Source organism: Mauremys mutica, chromosome 2 (assembly GCF_020497125.1).
Source record: "Mauremys mutica isolate MM-2020 ecotype Southern chromosome 2, ASM2049712v1, whole genome shotgun sequence".
NCBI lineage: Eukaryota > Metazoa > Chordata > Testudines > Geoemydidae > Mauremys > Mauremys mutica.
In genome coordinates, this window is record NC_059073.1 from 7,431,555 (window position 1) to 7,446,184 (window position 14,630).

The 14,630-nt window shown below is 47.9% G+C and overlaps 1 protein-coding gene across 2 annotated transcripts in view; it reads left to right on the plus strand.

The window, feature by feature from the left end:
- The window catches only part of ZC3H3 (zinc finger CCCH-type containing 3), a 341,038-nt gene that overhangs the window by 240,600 nt on the left and 85,808 nt on the right, over positions 1–14,630 (plus strand). For both annotated transcript variants that reach the window (XM_045006027.1, XM_045006028.1), the window contains one exon: positions 9,741–9,872. In XM_045006027.1, coding sequence (XP_044861962.1) covers positions 9,741–9,872 — 132 coding nt within the window. The remainder of the gene's footprint in view (positions 1–9,740; positions 9,873–14,630) is intronic.

Here is a 14,630-nt window from a genome sequence, read left to right on the forward strand (position 1 = left end):
GCCAGAAGGGTTTATTCCCCTAGGAACCCATGCTCCCACAGCAGCAGGGATCACGGTAGCAGAAGCAGTTCGGTCTTCATGTTCCGCTCTAGTGGTGGAGGTGCAAGAGGCTGGGGTGTGAAAGGGAAAAGATCCCTCCCCAGCAGTCCCTAAACGCTATGCCTCCCCCCTCCATCGTGTCACTCAGTAATTGTTCCAGCCCCGCTGTGCATAATTCTGGCATGTAGTTTGCCTACATCAGCTTTAGTGCAACTTTAAGGACAGGAATCAAAGCAGCAGAAAGCCGTCAGGTCAGGAAGCATTGCTTTGGTGCTTGTCCCAAAGATACCGTCATAAATTACCCTGGAGATGCCACCATCCGGTCTCTCCTTTCTCCAGTCCCTATTGGTTAAATGTCTCTGTCCATTCATAGTCCATCATGCCATTTATGTAATCAAAATGTATGACACAGAGCTTTCACTAACCCAGCGATACGGCCCAAGGATTTAACCATCAGCCCCCCATGTCTAACCAGTGTTTGAAACAGAACCATTTTCAACAGCTCTCGTCTCTGGATGCAGCTTACTTGTTTTTCTTCCTCTCTGGCGGTGGTTGATGGGTAGCTCCGAAGTGATCCCAAAGGCCATCTGACTTGTGCTCTGAATTATTCGCCAAAGTGCCACGTGGGGCTTTTTGTGCACACAGCACTTGTAGAGCAGTCATTTAATCATCAGTATGTAAAACTGGTCTAGAGCAGGGGCGGGCAAACGTTTTGGCCCGAGGGCCACATCGGGTTTCCGAAACTGTATGGAGGGCCGGGTAGGGAAGGCTGTGCCTCCCCAAACAGCCTGGCCCCTGCCTCCTCCCGCTTCCCGCCCCCTGACTGTCCCCCTCAGAACCTCTGACCCATCCAACCCCTGCCCTCCTTGTCCCCTGACTGCCCCCTCCCGGGATCCCCCACCCCATCCAACCCCCTCTGCTCCATCCCCTGACTGCCCCGACCCCTATCCACACCCCTACCCCCTGACAGGCCCCCCGGGACTCCCACGTCTATCCACCCCCACCAGAATCTCCACCCCATCCAGCCGCTCTCTTCTCCCTGTCCTTTGACTGCCCCCCTGGGCTCCTTGCCCCTTATCCAACCCCCCGCTCCCTGCCCCCTTACCATGCTGCTCAGAGCACCAAGACTGGCAGCTGCGCTGCCCGGCTGGAGCCAGCCATGCTGCCACCCAATCTAGAGCGCCAGGGCAGGCCGGCGGCTCTCACAGCCGCACTGCCCGGCAGGAGCTCGCAGCCCCACCGCCCAGAGCACTGGTGGCATGGCGAGCTGAGGCTGTGGGGAGGGGCCAGGGGCTCACCTTCCCAGCCGGGAGCTCCAGGGCTGGGCAGGAGGGTCCGGCCTGCGGGCCGCAGTTTGCCCATCTCGGGTCTAGAGAGTGCAGATCGGGAACTTAAAACACAAGAACAAGGAGAGATTTGATGACTTCAAAAGGTGGGGAATTCAGAACTGATAAAAAGTGGGTTTTTTATACAGTGTGTAACCGGACTGTGGAAGTCATTGTTGAGACCAAGAACGTAGCAAGATTCAGAAAGGGATTGGATGCTTATGTGGAGATCAATAATATCCATTGTTACAGTTAAAGCTAACAACCGTTTTGGAAGGAAATTACACTTCATGCTTCAGAGCCTGACCCAATCTCCCACTATTAGAGATCAGAACGAGACTGAATGTGAGGGGACGTTTATCCCACTTTTGCTATTGCTGGTTCCTGACAGCTTCATTTGAAGTATCTGGTGCCGATTGCTGTCACAGACCGGACAGTGGACTAGAGGGACCTGGGGTCTGATCCAGTCAGGCAGTGTATTAGCGCTAGTGTATGGAGTAGAACTATCCAGAGCTGTAGTCATGCTTGTGTGTGTGTGTGTCCTGCAGTGCTTAGAGGCATGTTGTGAAGGCATTTCTCAGATCTAGTCACGCCTAAAATCTCTGTTACACTGTAAGCCTGCAGCTGTAACATTTCCTTAGCATTTCCCCCATTCCACTACATGCCTGCCCTGACCGAGCACTTGTCTCTGGGCTCTCAGGAGCGCTGGGACAGTGAGGATTAAAACAAGCAGCCACCGCCTTTTTTTTTCTTCAAGTGACTGTTGCAAGTGTTTCAGTGGAGTCCGGTGAACACCCCAGGCACCATTACTGAACGTGTCCAACCTCAGAGAAACCCCTTAGAGTGAAATGGCTGGAAATGATCAGCCAGGTCCCAAGAGCCACTCCGGTCCCTCCACTCAGTGTACACCCCCACCCAATCGTAACTGTGCCCCTAAAATAACAGCTTGACCTTTTGCAAAGGTGAGACTCTCCCATTCCCAGAGCAGGGAGCACGGCTCCATGCCATGCAGTCCCTCACCGCCAGTCTGTGCGCCTCTCATCCACTACCCACTTCACCATCCCTGCCACCCCCACATGTCCCCCTCTGTCCTGCCCACTCACCCCCAATCCAGGCCTTGAGTCGGGAGCAGGTCAGATTTTATTTCTAAACACAGGTTAAAACGATTGGACCTTTCTGGGTGGAGATGTGAAAATAGCTCGGGACAATGCCGCACGGGCTGTAGGCGCAGGAATGGGATGTAGGTGACACGGGAAAAGAGAGAAAATACTGCTTGGTCACTTTAAGGCGCACGCAGTCCTGTCCAGGGCATTTTCACTACCCTGGCCTACTGAGAATCAGGACCTGGGCTGTCTTCAGCCTGGCCCAACCTCCCTTCCCCCAGCAAGCAACATAAAGCTTAAGCTGTGTCAGTTGGGAAAGTCCACAGTCCTTCCCTTACCCAGTCTCTTCCTTCTGGCTCCCTGATCACTTCCTCATCTTTCCCTGCTCCACTCCCCTCCCCTCCATCAGCATCCCTCTGTTTCCTCTAGAGGCCTGCCTTAGCCATCCCTGGTCCAGACAGCACTGGAGCACAGGCTTATTCTCTCCGACTCCAGGGAAGGGACTGTGTCCTGTGTTCGTACAGCTCCCAGCACGACGGGCCCTGATCCTGAGTGGGGCTTTTGGGGGCCACCACAATCTAAAGCATAATCATGATGCTTAAAGTTAAGAACGTATCTAACAGCTGTCCTGAAATGATGACGCTTTCCTGATTCAGGGTCTTAATATGCCCCTGGCCAAAGTCCTGTCCCTGTGTGTCATGCAGGGAATCACAAGCGGTCTTTATTACATTGTAGGCTTCTGTTGGACTCTGTCCACCTGTAGGTTTCCTTTACCGGGGATAGTTTTGTCAGCGAAGCCTTCTGTACACCCAGAAGCAGTAGCTGTCATAGCAGTGAGCCTCAGACATAGAAGAGCATGCAGGGCTTCCTGTACATCTGAAAAACCAATATTGTAAAAATGTCCATTGTGCTACCAAAGGGGGGAAGTGACTGTCCCCAGCATTAGTCTCCCTTAAATGGTTTAAAGGTCCCCGCGTGCCATCTTGTAGTCAGTGTGGGCTGGAGGAGAAACAGCCTTCTCTGCTGAGTTCAGAGCCCATTCACTGTGATTTATGGCTGCAGGGAGCAGGCTCCCCAAAGCAAGAGGCGACTCCGGCATTCACTTCTGTATCTTCCTGTTAACCTGTGTGATTACTAGCAAAGGTGATGTTAGCCTCATTTATCAAACACAAACCCAAAGAGAGGGACAGGTGAATTCATTCAGCACAGGAAGGAAAGTGGTTTTCTGCTGCTTGGAGGCTTCGCTGTGACCAGGCAGAGCAAATTCCACTTGCTCTTCAAATGAGAAGTATTGGGTGATTGTTTATTGTTTTAACTGGTCGAGCTGAGCTTTTGCTTGTTGATAATGTGACTTTCCCTTGGCATTGTTAACTTCAAAGCAGGGTGTGGGTGAAGAGGTACCAGTCTCCATCCATATCAGATCTGGGGTTGATCACCGGGCAGATTCTTGTAGAGTAAATTGCCAGGAAATCAGTGTAAATCATCCTAAATTGTAGGGTAATAAGATTCTTTCCCCCTCGCTGCCCCCGCCCCCATCAGTCCAGCCCTAAATATCTGTGCTCTGAACATACACAACACTTGCTGGTACCCTCTGAAGCTGGATTGCTTGGTAAGCTTCATAGTCATATCCTGCTTTAGCCAGCAGTTCCAGCTTTTACAGCTGTCAGTCTTGCCCTCTCTTGCAGGGCTGGTGGTCCTCCAGCACCCTTACAGAAATGTACAGCACCTCAGACAGGCTTGAATATACCCAGTTTAGATTGTGCTGCTTAAATCATCTGTTTGTGGTGCCACTACGTCCATTTTGCACCTTCACGTGTTAAAGCCTCGCCTCCTCCCCGTTGTGCCACATAGTTTGCGGCTGTTACTGGTAGGCATTCATGGCTATTATCCAGAAATCACTAACCCACCACTCTCAGCCCCGGATGCTCCCAAATGCATTTTTCCCACCAGCTCACATGGGAGCAGTATGTCTCCTGTGATGGTTCCCCTTAGCACGAGTCAGGGTAAAAAGAGCACAAGGATGAGGGCAGTTAATGTGGTTTACTGTAACTCAGGCTTGTCAGTGCTCCCAAATATCTGTCATTAATATTCATATGCAGGAGCGTGCGTACGTAGAGGGAGCATGCCCAGGCATTGTCGGTGCACAGTAGGTATTTCTAACATGCCCAGTACTCTGGTTTTGAGCACATAGATTTTATATCTCGTTAGAGCTCTATGTGCGTAAAGCTCATGTAGCTTTTCAGGAAAACAGGCGAACAAATCCAGGCTGCTTCAGCCCTTGAAAATCCACCAGTTTGGCAAGGCGAGCGGAGCATTCCTTTACCTGCTGACATCTCCGGTGGCAGCTGTAGGTCAGCGTGTTGGTTGCGTTGTAAGGAAGCGCCCGTTGGTCCTTTGCTGCAGCTGACGGGCTAGTCAGTGGAAAAGTTACTGCAGCTGTGGAAACCCCTAGTGGAACGTGCACATGGGCACGATATTCTCGGGACAATGGAGCGGTTGCTTTGCTTGTATCCTTTATGTGGGAGAAGCTGTTCTGTTGAAAGCACCTTAGTGCATTGTTGGTTGTTTACCAGATAATAAGCAGTCTAATGGCTGTGAATGGTGCATGGGATTTTGCAGCCGGCCCCTTTATTTTACTCTCATTTACCTTTTGTTTTTCTGAGTGGGAGTGAGACGCGCAGGGCTCCACCAGAGGAGCCTTGCTCATTTTCACGTGAGCCATTGTCCCATATTGGTCTGAGGTAACGTGAAATCTCCTTGGGGGCCTTAGCCAGCGGTGGAAGACTGGGCTAGTCTGCAAGCAGCTCTCTATGAGAAGACTCAGCTAGGAAATCTCCCAGCACTCAAGTGCAGCCCCCCTCTGGAAAGTACCCAAAATAATATTGTCTTGCGCTGTAGATAAATCTATACAACGTAAACTCATAAATTTGCCCCCTCCCTCAATATGGAGGAAGATATGCACAATTTCTCCCCCCCCCCTGTTATAAATTGCACAAACTGGGTTTTATAATAAACAAAACCAGGCCTTGATGCCTTAATCTTAGGAACATAATTTTCATGATAGATACGTAACTTTCATGATAGATATTAACTACAAAAGGCAGATTGTAAGTGATTATAAGGGGTAGCAGATAGAACAAAGCAGATTACTAAGCAAATAAAACAAAACACGCATGCTAAGCTTAAGATCTTAGCGACTGGTTTCAAGAAGTAATTTTTCACCCTAAATGCTGCTTTTGGGCAGGATGCAGAAATTCCTGAAGGTTAGTTACCCTGCTTGCAGCTAAATCTTCAGACACTGTGTTCACAGACCAGCTCCCTTTTCCAGCCTGGGCTCCGCTCGCCCTCCCCCCACCCCCCTCCACTCCTGTGTCTTTGTTTCTGAGATCTTTCCAGCTGTCACCCTGGGTGGGGATTCAGTGAAGAGAGAACCAAGATCAACTTACTCCCCAGCCTTAAACAGAATTTACATAAGGCGGGAAGCTTTTGTTTCCCAGTCTTGACACACACACCCTCCCCGAAAATCCCTAGAAGCCCAAGATGGTGTTTAGTACCAGGTGACATGACCACCTGACCTTGTAGTGTCAAAGCAATGTATGAGCTTCTCAGGAAGGAGAAAGATTAGTATCTTCAAAGTCTTATGGTTTCTTCCTAATGGCCCATCAAGGCTGATGCCTGTTGTCTGGTGGGTGTTTCCCAAGTACACACACAGTTGTAATTGTTACATAGTCAATATTCCTACCTTTAGATACAAAAATGATGCATGCATACAAACTGGATAATCACATGACCCATCTTGCACAAAACAAATCTTAGTTATGCCATATTCATATCATAACAATCTTTCTATGAAGATTATGGAGTGTAACATCAGTGTTTATAGTGAAAACAGGTATAAGCAAAGCACAGAGATTCAGGTGATACCAAGTAGACGTATTGGAAACAAATGGCTACATATGAAATAAAATCGTAACATGCATTCTATAACCTAGACTTAGTTAACTAGCTACTCTTGTGTCTTATAGAATAATGCTCACCCTAAGTCCTTGCAGCCTTTTACAGCCAGGCTTGGCATGGATCCTTCTTCCACGAGACATACACGCGGACAGTTTACCTCCTAGGTGAAGGACCCAGTGTGTTCCTTTGCATCCCAAGATATGCAAGTCCCATCCTTGGTCTTCATTTGTAAACAGGGCACCTCTTTTTGACTGGCACCTGGCTCAGTATGCAAATAGGCCTCCAATGGGAGGCAGATAATACACATATGACCGGATGGGGAGATCAGTGTCTGGCATCTCCTGCTGGAAAGGAACCTGTCTGAGATATGTCACCTCCTGGTGACGGGCCTTGATTCCATGATCTTAAGAACATAATTTTCATGATCGATACATAACTTCTGAAATCGTATCTGTACGTACATTTTGCAATGATTATAATGGGCTACTGGCTCTCGGTAGAGACCTTTCGTGCCACTCTTTGGTGAACTATTATGTATATATCTGATCCAGGGGAACATGTAAAACCCTCTTTGTCCTCTACTAGTTGGCACCAATTGGTCTCTGGGTTATAGCAGATTCTTTTCCCTGGTCATAAGCTATACTCCCTCTAGCCTAGATCACATGACAGGCATGACATGGGGCTGTCCAAAGCAGAGATTAGGACAATTTTGGTATTTTGCTGTCCTGGTAAGAGGAGAATCATAGAAATATGACCTCCAGAGGTCCATTCCCGGCGTTGAGGCAGGATCAAGTAGACCTAGAGGGAGATCAGTTTCATTTGCAGTGGTACTCTGTGTACAGTCTGAAAAGCAAAGTTGCTGTTAGAGTATCAGTGGCAGAGAAAGCGAGGGAGGTATTGACAGGAGGGCAGGTAAAGGTGCGGGATGAAGGTTCAGCCGTGGCCCCTTTGAGGAGAGGCATCCAGAACAAAGCCAACTTGGCCAAGAGTGGATCTGAAATTGCTGGTGTGTTATGGGGCTGTGTGGAGAAGCAGGCCCTGCCTCTTCCTGATGATTTAGGGAGAACAGTAAGTGTGAATGAATGGGTTTGCGAATGAAGGTTAGCGAGAGGCTAGGACTCGGGCACAGGCATGCTGCTGTTACAACAGCTTTTCCCCTTGAGGAACTTGAAAAGAATCAGCATTTTTCTCCCTAATAGAGCTTCAAAACTCTGTTGTGAGCAATTTGGAAATTCACGTTGACTTTCGGGTTCATTAGCTGCCAGCTCCAAAGCATGTACATATTCAAAGCTGTCTAATATGGAGGCCCCGCACCAGTGCCTTGAATTAATGTTATTGTTATTTGCGTGGACGTAGTGGGGTGCAAACAAGGTTAATTGAAATGAGAATGTGGCTTCCTCTTGATAATGGTTCAGGCTTGACAGCTAGGAGGACTTTATTTTTGTATAAGAGCCGGCTTTATTATCCCTTTTTATTAGAGCTAATTTGGGTTCTATATCAAAAACTACATTAAAGGAATCATTTACGGTCACACCACCACCAACAAAAAAGCTAGCCCTAGAGCCTTGTCCTTTATGTTAACGGCTGCAGTTAAAAGACAATTAAAAATAAACTCTTCCCTTTTGTTTTCTTTCCTTTCTGCTTCCCCCACCCCCCTCTGTGTGTCTCACTCAAGTGAGCCCATTTAGTGAAAACCCTAAGCCGTCCTTCAGGGAAATGGACTTTTCCATAGAACATCAGCTGCAGTTATTGCAGAATTGTAAATGTTGGGTTGGGGCTCTTTGAACCTGCAGGAATAAGATGATACCCGTAATTGAGGGATTGATATGCTGCCATGCAGTAAGTAAATTTTGCATTTAGGTGAGCAGTGTGTGTCTGCAGGGCGGGGATCAGGATGAAGAGCAAAGCACGGAGAGGGGAGAACAAATGGACCATAACAGCAGTTTCGGAAACTGCACATTGCCATCTGCGACTAGGGGATCGGCACAGATCCAAAGGGCTACGTTCTCTTATGGGGAAAGCACCGATTTGTAACTGGCTAGTCAGTTTTGGAAGTTGTATGCCATAGCCGGTGACTGAAAAATCTGAAATATCACAGCAGGCTGGTCATTTGTTTTTAATTATAACAGCTGGCTGAAGGTAAAGTTTGTGTTTTGAGGCATGACCATAAGGATCCTTGATTTCTCACTGTTTCACTTTGCTTGTTGTATTGCAAAATGACTGTAAATAATGACTTCTGGAATGTGCGTTCTGTCGAGAGCTGCCTGCAGATCTGAGGCACCAGTTGTCTGACACACTTGTATGTCATTGCAGAATGAGAGAGAGCCCCAGTGAAAGAATCAGACCAGTCCTTTTACTTTCACTGTTCCCCATGGCATTCTGCTCCCTGGTCGCCTTTTAAAGCAAAGAAACATACACTGTAGTGTGTATCCTCTTCCTTTTCTAGCCAAGACAGAGACTTCCAGTGGCCTAGGTCACCACAGGTCACACACCTAGGGAAAACCGTTCTGAAATCTGGGTTTGAAGCGAGACAGTTGCTGGTGAAAGAAAAAATTAAAATGTGTTAGAAGAGTGATTCTCAACCTTCTCCATCCCGGGACCCCTTGATGGCGCCCTCTACCTTCTAGCCAAGCCCCTCACTCCTGATTAGCAACAGGAAAGATCAAGGTGAAACGCCTGTTTCAACCCCTTGGGGGTCATGACCCTTGGGTTGAGAACCTCTGTTTTAGGACCAAGCTGTCTGAGGTTCCTGAAGTTCCATCTCCGGGGAATGCGGACTCAGTGTTCCCTGAAAATGAAATTTAAGCCCCGGGCAGTGAAACTTCTGCTTAAAAACATTGAAAGTGAAAGAATCTAGAGAGCAGCAACCTGCTTCTCTCCAATTCAAGGTTACTCAGGAGCTTTGGCCGCTTTATGGTGGCGAAGGAAGCGCAATCCGACACGGAGCCTGTGCCAGTAAGGCCCCGCCAGTGACGTTTATGAGTTATTAGCGACTCCCCCATCTCTTCGCTGTGTTGTAAAGGGGCACTTTTCACCACGATTGCAATTTCATTAATTCCACCCCATTCTGAGCTAGCCTGAAGGATGCTCAAGCAGTGTGTTTGCCCCCTGCATGTATACACCGGGACCACGTAATGTCAGAGAGCTCTGTTGCAAGAGCCCAATAAAAGATCTAAAAATACCCCCGGGATCAGTGGCTGGCAAAAGGCATATCTTAATTTTATGCATGTCATGGTTTTATTTCAGTTCTGGGTGTTGGAACGGCTCCTAATCTACGTGGGAGGGGTAACAGTTTGATCATCTTCTACCCTTGCAGATGCCAGTGTGCTCATACTTCCTGAAAGGAATCTGCAACAACAGCGACTGCCCCTACAGCCACGTCTACGTGTCCAGGAAAGCTGAAGTGTGCCAGGATTTCCTCAAAGGCTACTGCCCCCTGGGCGAAAAGGTAAATAGGTAACTGGCTCTCAGTGCGTCTTTCTCGGTTTCAGTTGACTGCAGTGATTGATTCGCGGTGCTGAGCCCCTGCAGGAGGGGAGGTAGGGGTGTTGGTAACCCACAAGCTGTTTTTCATGCTGGTTATGACACCGAGGGGAGTAGTAGAGCTGAAAGCTGTGGAACACCTGGACATGATGAACAGCAGTCCTGTGCTTTTCAAAAGGTTTATGGGCAAAAGGGCTGTTTCGTTACACACAGAGAAAAGAAGCAAGGGGGCTGCAGTATGGTGCCATCAGCGTATTCTCCTATCAGATCCCCTGGGTGGAATTCTTCAGGGGTTCTGCAAAACTTCCAGCACTTAGTGCTGTTTGTTGTTGGTTGTACAGTATTACCATTGCACCTAAAGGCCCAGCTGAGATCGGTGCCGCACTGTGCAAGGTGCTGTATGTATAGTAAGAGACAGTCCCTGCCCTGAAGAGCTGACAATCTAAGTAGATAACACAGACAAGGGGTGGGGAAAAGGGAGGTTTTATTCCTTCCCTGTTACAGAGAGGGAACCTAGGCATAGAGGTTCTATGTGACTTGCCAAGGGCACACACAGGAAGTCTGTGGCAGAGGTGAAACCTGAAGCCCTGTCTCTTTGAGGCCACCCTTCCTCACTGAAAACTCAGTATTGTGAAACATCATAGGACTTGGGAAATTTAACTTATATTTCTAGCCATCTGTCTGCCAGTTTTGTCCTGGTGGCCATAACCTTCCTGTCCGGATGCCTCCCATGTTAATCAGATTGACATAGTGAGGTCCCTAGTGGGCTTCATAGATATCTAGAGTGGATGTGCAAAGCTGTCCCCAAGCTCCTGACACTTCAGCTGATGACCCTATGCATAGAAAAAGCAGCAGGATAAAGGAACACGGTCATCCTGGAGAGAGACATGGAGAAGTCTCAGAAACTTCCGTCTAAAAAGGAGTGATTTGGGCATCATGCAATAGAAATAAAAGCTGAGCTTGGTCTGACATCTTTCCACTCTGAGCCCTTCCACAGTCTCTCTCTGCGGCTTAAGAAGTGCGCTACCCAGAGGTCCAAAGTCTGCTTCATTTCTCAGTTACTTAGAGCCTGCATCGCGTCTCTTCCCCACATGCCGTCTTTGGCAAGGCTGTGAAGGTTCGCTTGGTAAAGCCAGAGCTTAGCAGAAATGCCTGGCTTTGGGGATGGAAGGTGAGCCCCTCCTCCACCTCCCAAAACCTGCTCAAAGGGCTGGACTGGAGACGGTGCGAGTCACTGAGATGCCCCGTCTGGTCTTCAGGGAAACCTGTGCTCGCAGGCAGTGCACAGGAGAGCTCTGTTCTTCCGATTCTGTGCCTGAATAGCTCCTCTTCACCCAAATTGTACTGTTGGTTAGAATAGTCACCAGGAACTTTGTCTGCTTTAAGCTTTATAGAGCTTTCTTTTCTGGGCGGCCGTTATGTGGCTTGGTTGAACTAAGTGAAAAAGGCAGCTGGTATTTCTCTTTCCCCACTGTGCCAAGACACATGGCTTTACATACTGCTGCGTAGTTCTGTTCATTCTACTGCTGCTTTGGCTAAAAGCTGCAGTGATTTTCAATGGGGTCTTTGCAATTACATGGCTCAGTTACACAAATAACTTTTTAAAAGGCATCTTACCTTGGCCTCCACTTTGTGCTAGCAAATAACCGAGTCCAATTTCGCAGGTGCTTGTGAAGCGCCATCAGCGACACTGCATTTACTGTGTTAATTGCAGGCACAGATGTGGACACGAATACTTTTAACTTATGTTAGTTGCAAATGAATTTGCACCTGCAAATTGTACCAGCAGCTATTTACAGATGCAAAAATAGAAAGGAATTTAAGTCAGGTTTCTAGTATGAGAGTGACAGTGTAAAGCTAACTAATTATTGTTAACAAAGTAATAATTATAAAATCATTCACAAATGCACATGATCTTCAGTCTTACCTAAAGGTCTGAACACTCTGAACTTTGATACATTTTGATTGATTTTTAATTTCTATTTCCATTAATCAGAGGAAGCTGTAGAAAATAAAATGGTTGTGATAGAAGTGTCACAATTAAATGTATGAATTTTAAACAGGGTGATCAAAGCTTTCTGAATAAGCTGTGATAAAACCAATGAGCTCAATACTCAATCCTCTAGAAGTCTAAAGTCTCCTGCCAGATAATGGCTGTTATAGTCTAGGACAGGGGTCGGCAACTGGTGGCTCGCGGCTCGCCAGGGTAAGCACCCTGGCGGGCCGGCCCGGTTTGTTTATCTGCCGCGTCGGCAAGTTCGGCCGATCGCGGCTCCCACTGGCCGCAGTTCGCGGTCCCAGGCCAATGCGGGAGGCAGGAAGCGGCGCGAGCCGAGGGATGTTCTGGCCGCGGCTTCCTGCCTCCCACATTGGCCTGGGACCGCGAACCGTGGCCAGTGGGAGCCGCGATCGGCTGAACTTGCCGACGCGGCAGATAAACAAACCGGGCCGGCTCACCAGGGTGCTTACCCTGGCGAGCCGCGAGCCACCGGTTGCCGACCCCTGGTCTAGGGAATCCCAACCATTTCCCTGGACTAATCCATGCTGCAATAGAGAGCATCTCTCATGGGCTCCAACTCCTCCCATCCAACATCTCACAGTCCAGTGCCCCCTTCCTGTTGTCATCACATAATTTCTAGGAGACCGCCTCGCCTCTGATCCCATAACATTCCTAAGGCAATTGCGGGAAATTAATATCAGGGAAGTATTGACTATGTCTTTAGATGGTCTTAAAGTGATATAGCAATTGAAAATAAGGAGAGCCAATACCACGTGACCAGCTAGAACTCTGAATAACTCGTGGTCCATGGACCCTGGCTTGGGAAGTACAGAAACAGACCAACGTTCTCTCTCACATTCTGTAACTATAAGGTATTAATTTGTTAAAAGGTTAAAGACTTCAAACTGATGCCACATTGAGGTAACATCATATCTGTGTGATCAAGAGATTTGTGTTTTCAGATTTCACTTTTAACGTGGCTCACAGCTTTCCCATTGGGTATTTAGCACTTTGGCCTGGAGGGGGCAGACAAACAAGGATGGACATTTTGGCCTGGTCTACACTAGTGGGGGGTGTCGATGTAAGGTGCGCAACTTCAGCTACGGGAATACTGTAGCTGAATTCGATGTATCTTATTCCGACTTACCTCACGGTGCGGGATTGATGGCCGCGGTTCCCCTGTTGACTCCACTACTGCCGCTTGCTCTGGTGGAGTTCCGGAGTCGACGGGAGCGCGTTCGGGGATCAATATATCGCGTCTAGGTGAGAGACTCAACATATCGATCTCCGATAAATCAATCGCTGCCCGCCAATACGGCAGGTAGTCTGGACATACGCCTAGACTCATATAAGACCAGACCTGATCATTGTCCAGAACTTGCCCCAAACTATTTTTGAAGTTCAGAATTATTCAGGGAACAGCTTCTGTTTGGAATTTGGTATGCTTGTGTCTGCACTTGCTAGCTTCAGCTGGGGCATGAAGTAGAAATATGACATGCTAAGAGAAGAGGTCGTTTCTATGATATTTCTGTCTTTGAAATTCTGGTGAGAGCCTGATCTTGTGAAAGTTCCAGCTGCATTTCTAGCCCATAGATTTGCCACAGTTTGGGGAAACTTGAACCTCTGAACTGTTTGAGGTTCAACATTCATTAGACAGAAAACAAACGTGTCTTTCAGATAGAGCCCTCTCATTTAGAATGTTGCCTGTAGCTGTTGCAGATTTGTTGGCTGTGAAAGGCAGGTTGGTTGTAATTCCTTTCCCATCCATTCAGTCATACTGCTTTTCAAACTCGCACTTTGTGGGATTGGAGACATTTTCACAAGCTCCAGCCTTGCAGAACGTTGCAGGGTGCCTCCTGCAGTACTGAACCCTTATGGCTTTCTAACTCGAGAGCTAGACGTATCTGCTAGAGAGCTCCTTTCTTTGTTTAAGGTTCCTTTCAATCTACTCACATTAATTCTGTGGGCTTTGCTTCACCTTTTAATATAACAGTTTCCCTTTCATCTCTCATCTCTTACCGCTGTGGTGAGCGAGGATATGAACCGACACTTCTTGTCCTCTCATTCTCATCTCAAACCCTTTTCGGCATGACCATGCTTCCCAAGGATGTTGTCATGGGAGAGCCCTCCCTGCTTTGGAAGCAGGAAGTCATAGTTCATAAAGAATTGGGCAGTTAATTTTCAAACAGAATAAACAATGTCTTTGGCTGAAAATGGCAAAGATTCTGAAAGACATCCAGCCCCCGCTTCGTTATGCCCTTTCACTATGAATCTGAACCATTTGCCTGGTCTGTTGTAGCATAGGCTACTGCGAAGGGTTTTCTGACAGGCCATCTCACCACTGGCTGCATTATGTCATTCTGTCCTGTAGAATCCTACACGTATTCAGTTAGCTTCTGTTCACCTAGGTTGCCAAGAAAAGTCAGCTATTCCTGTCCACGAAATTTCCACATAATAGGACATGTTTTGGAAGCCTTTGGTAGAGAAAAGATGTCAGATAAGTGCCTCCAAAAGGGCTTTTTCTCTTGCCACAGCTGCTTTCGTTCATGAAAAAGGAGGTGTATATGCTGTCAGGTATGAAGTTCAGGGAAAAGCCACCTCTCCTAGTTAGAGAATCTGGACACCATATTTAAACCTGACAGGAACTTTGCAAACAGTGCTTTGCACTGACTCTTCGGCTGAAAAACAAACTACTAATGAAATAATAATTTGTTGCTATTGGGT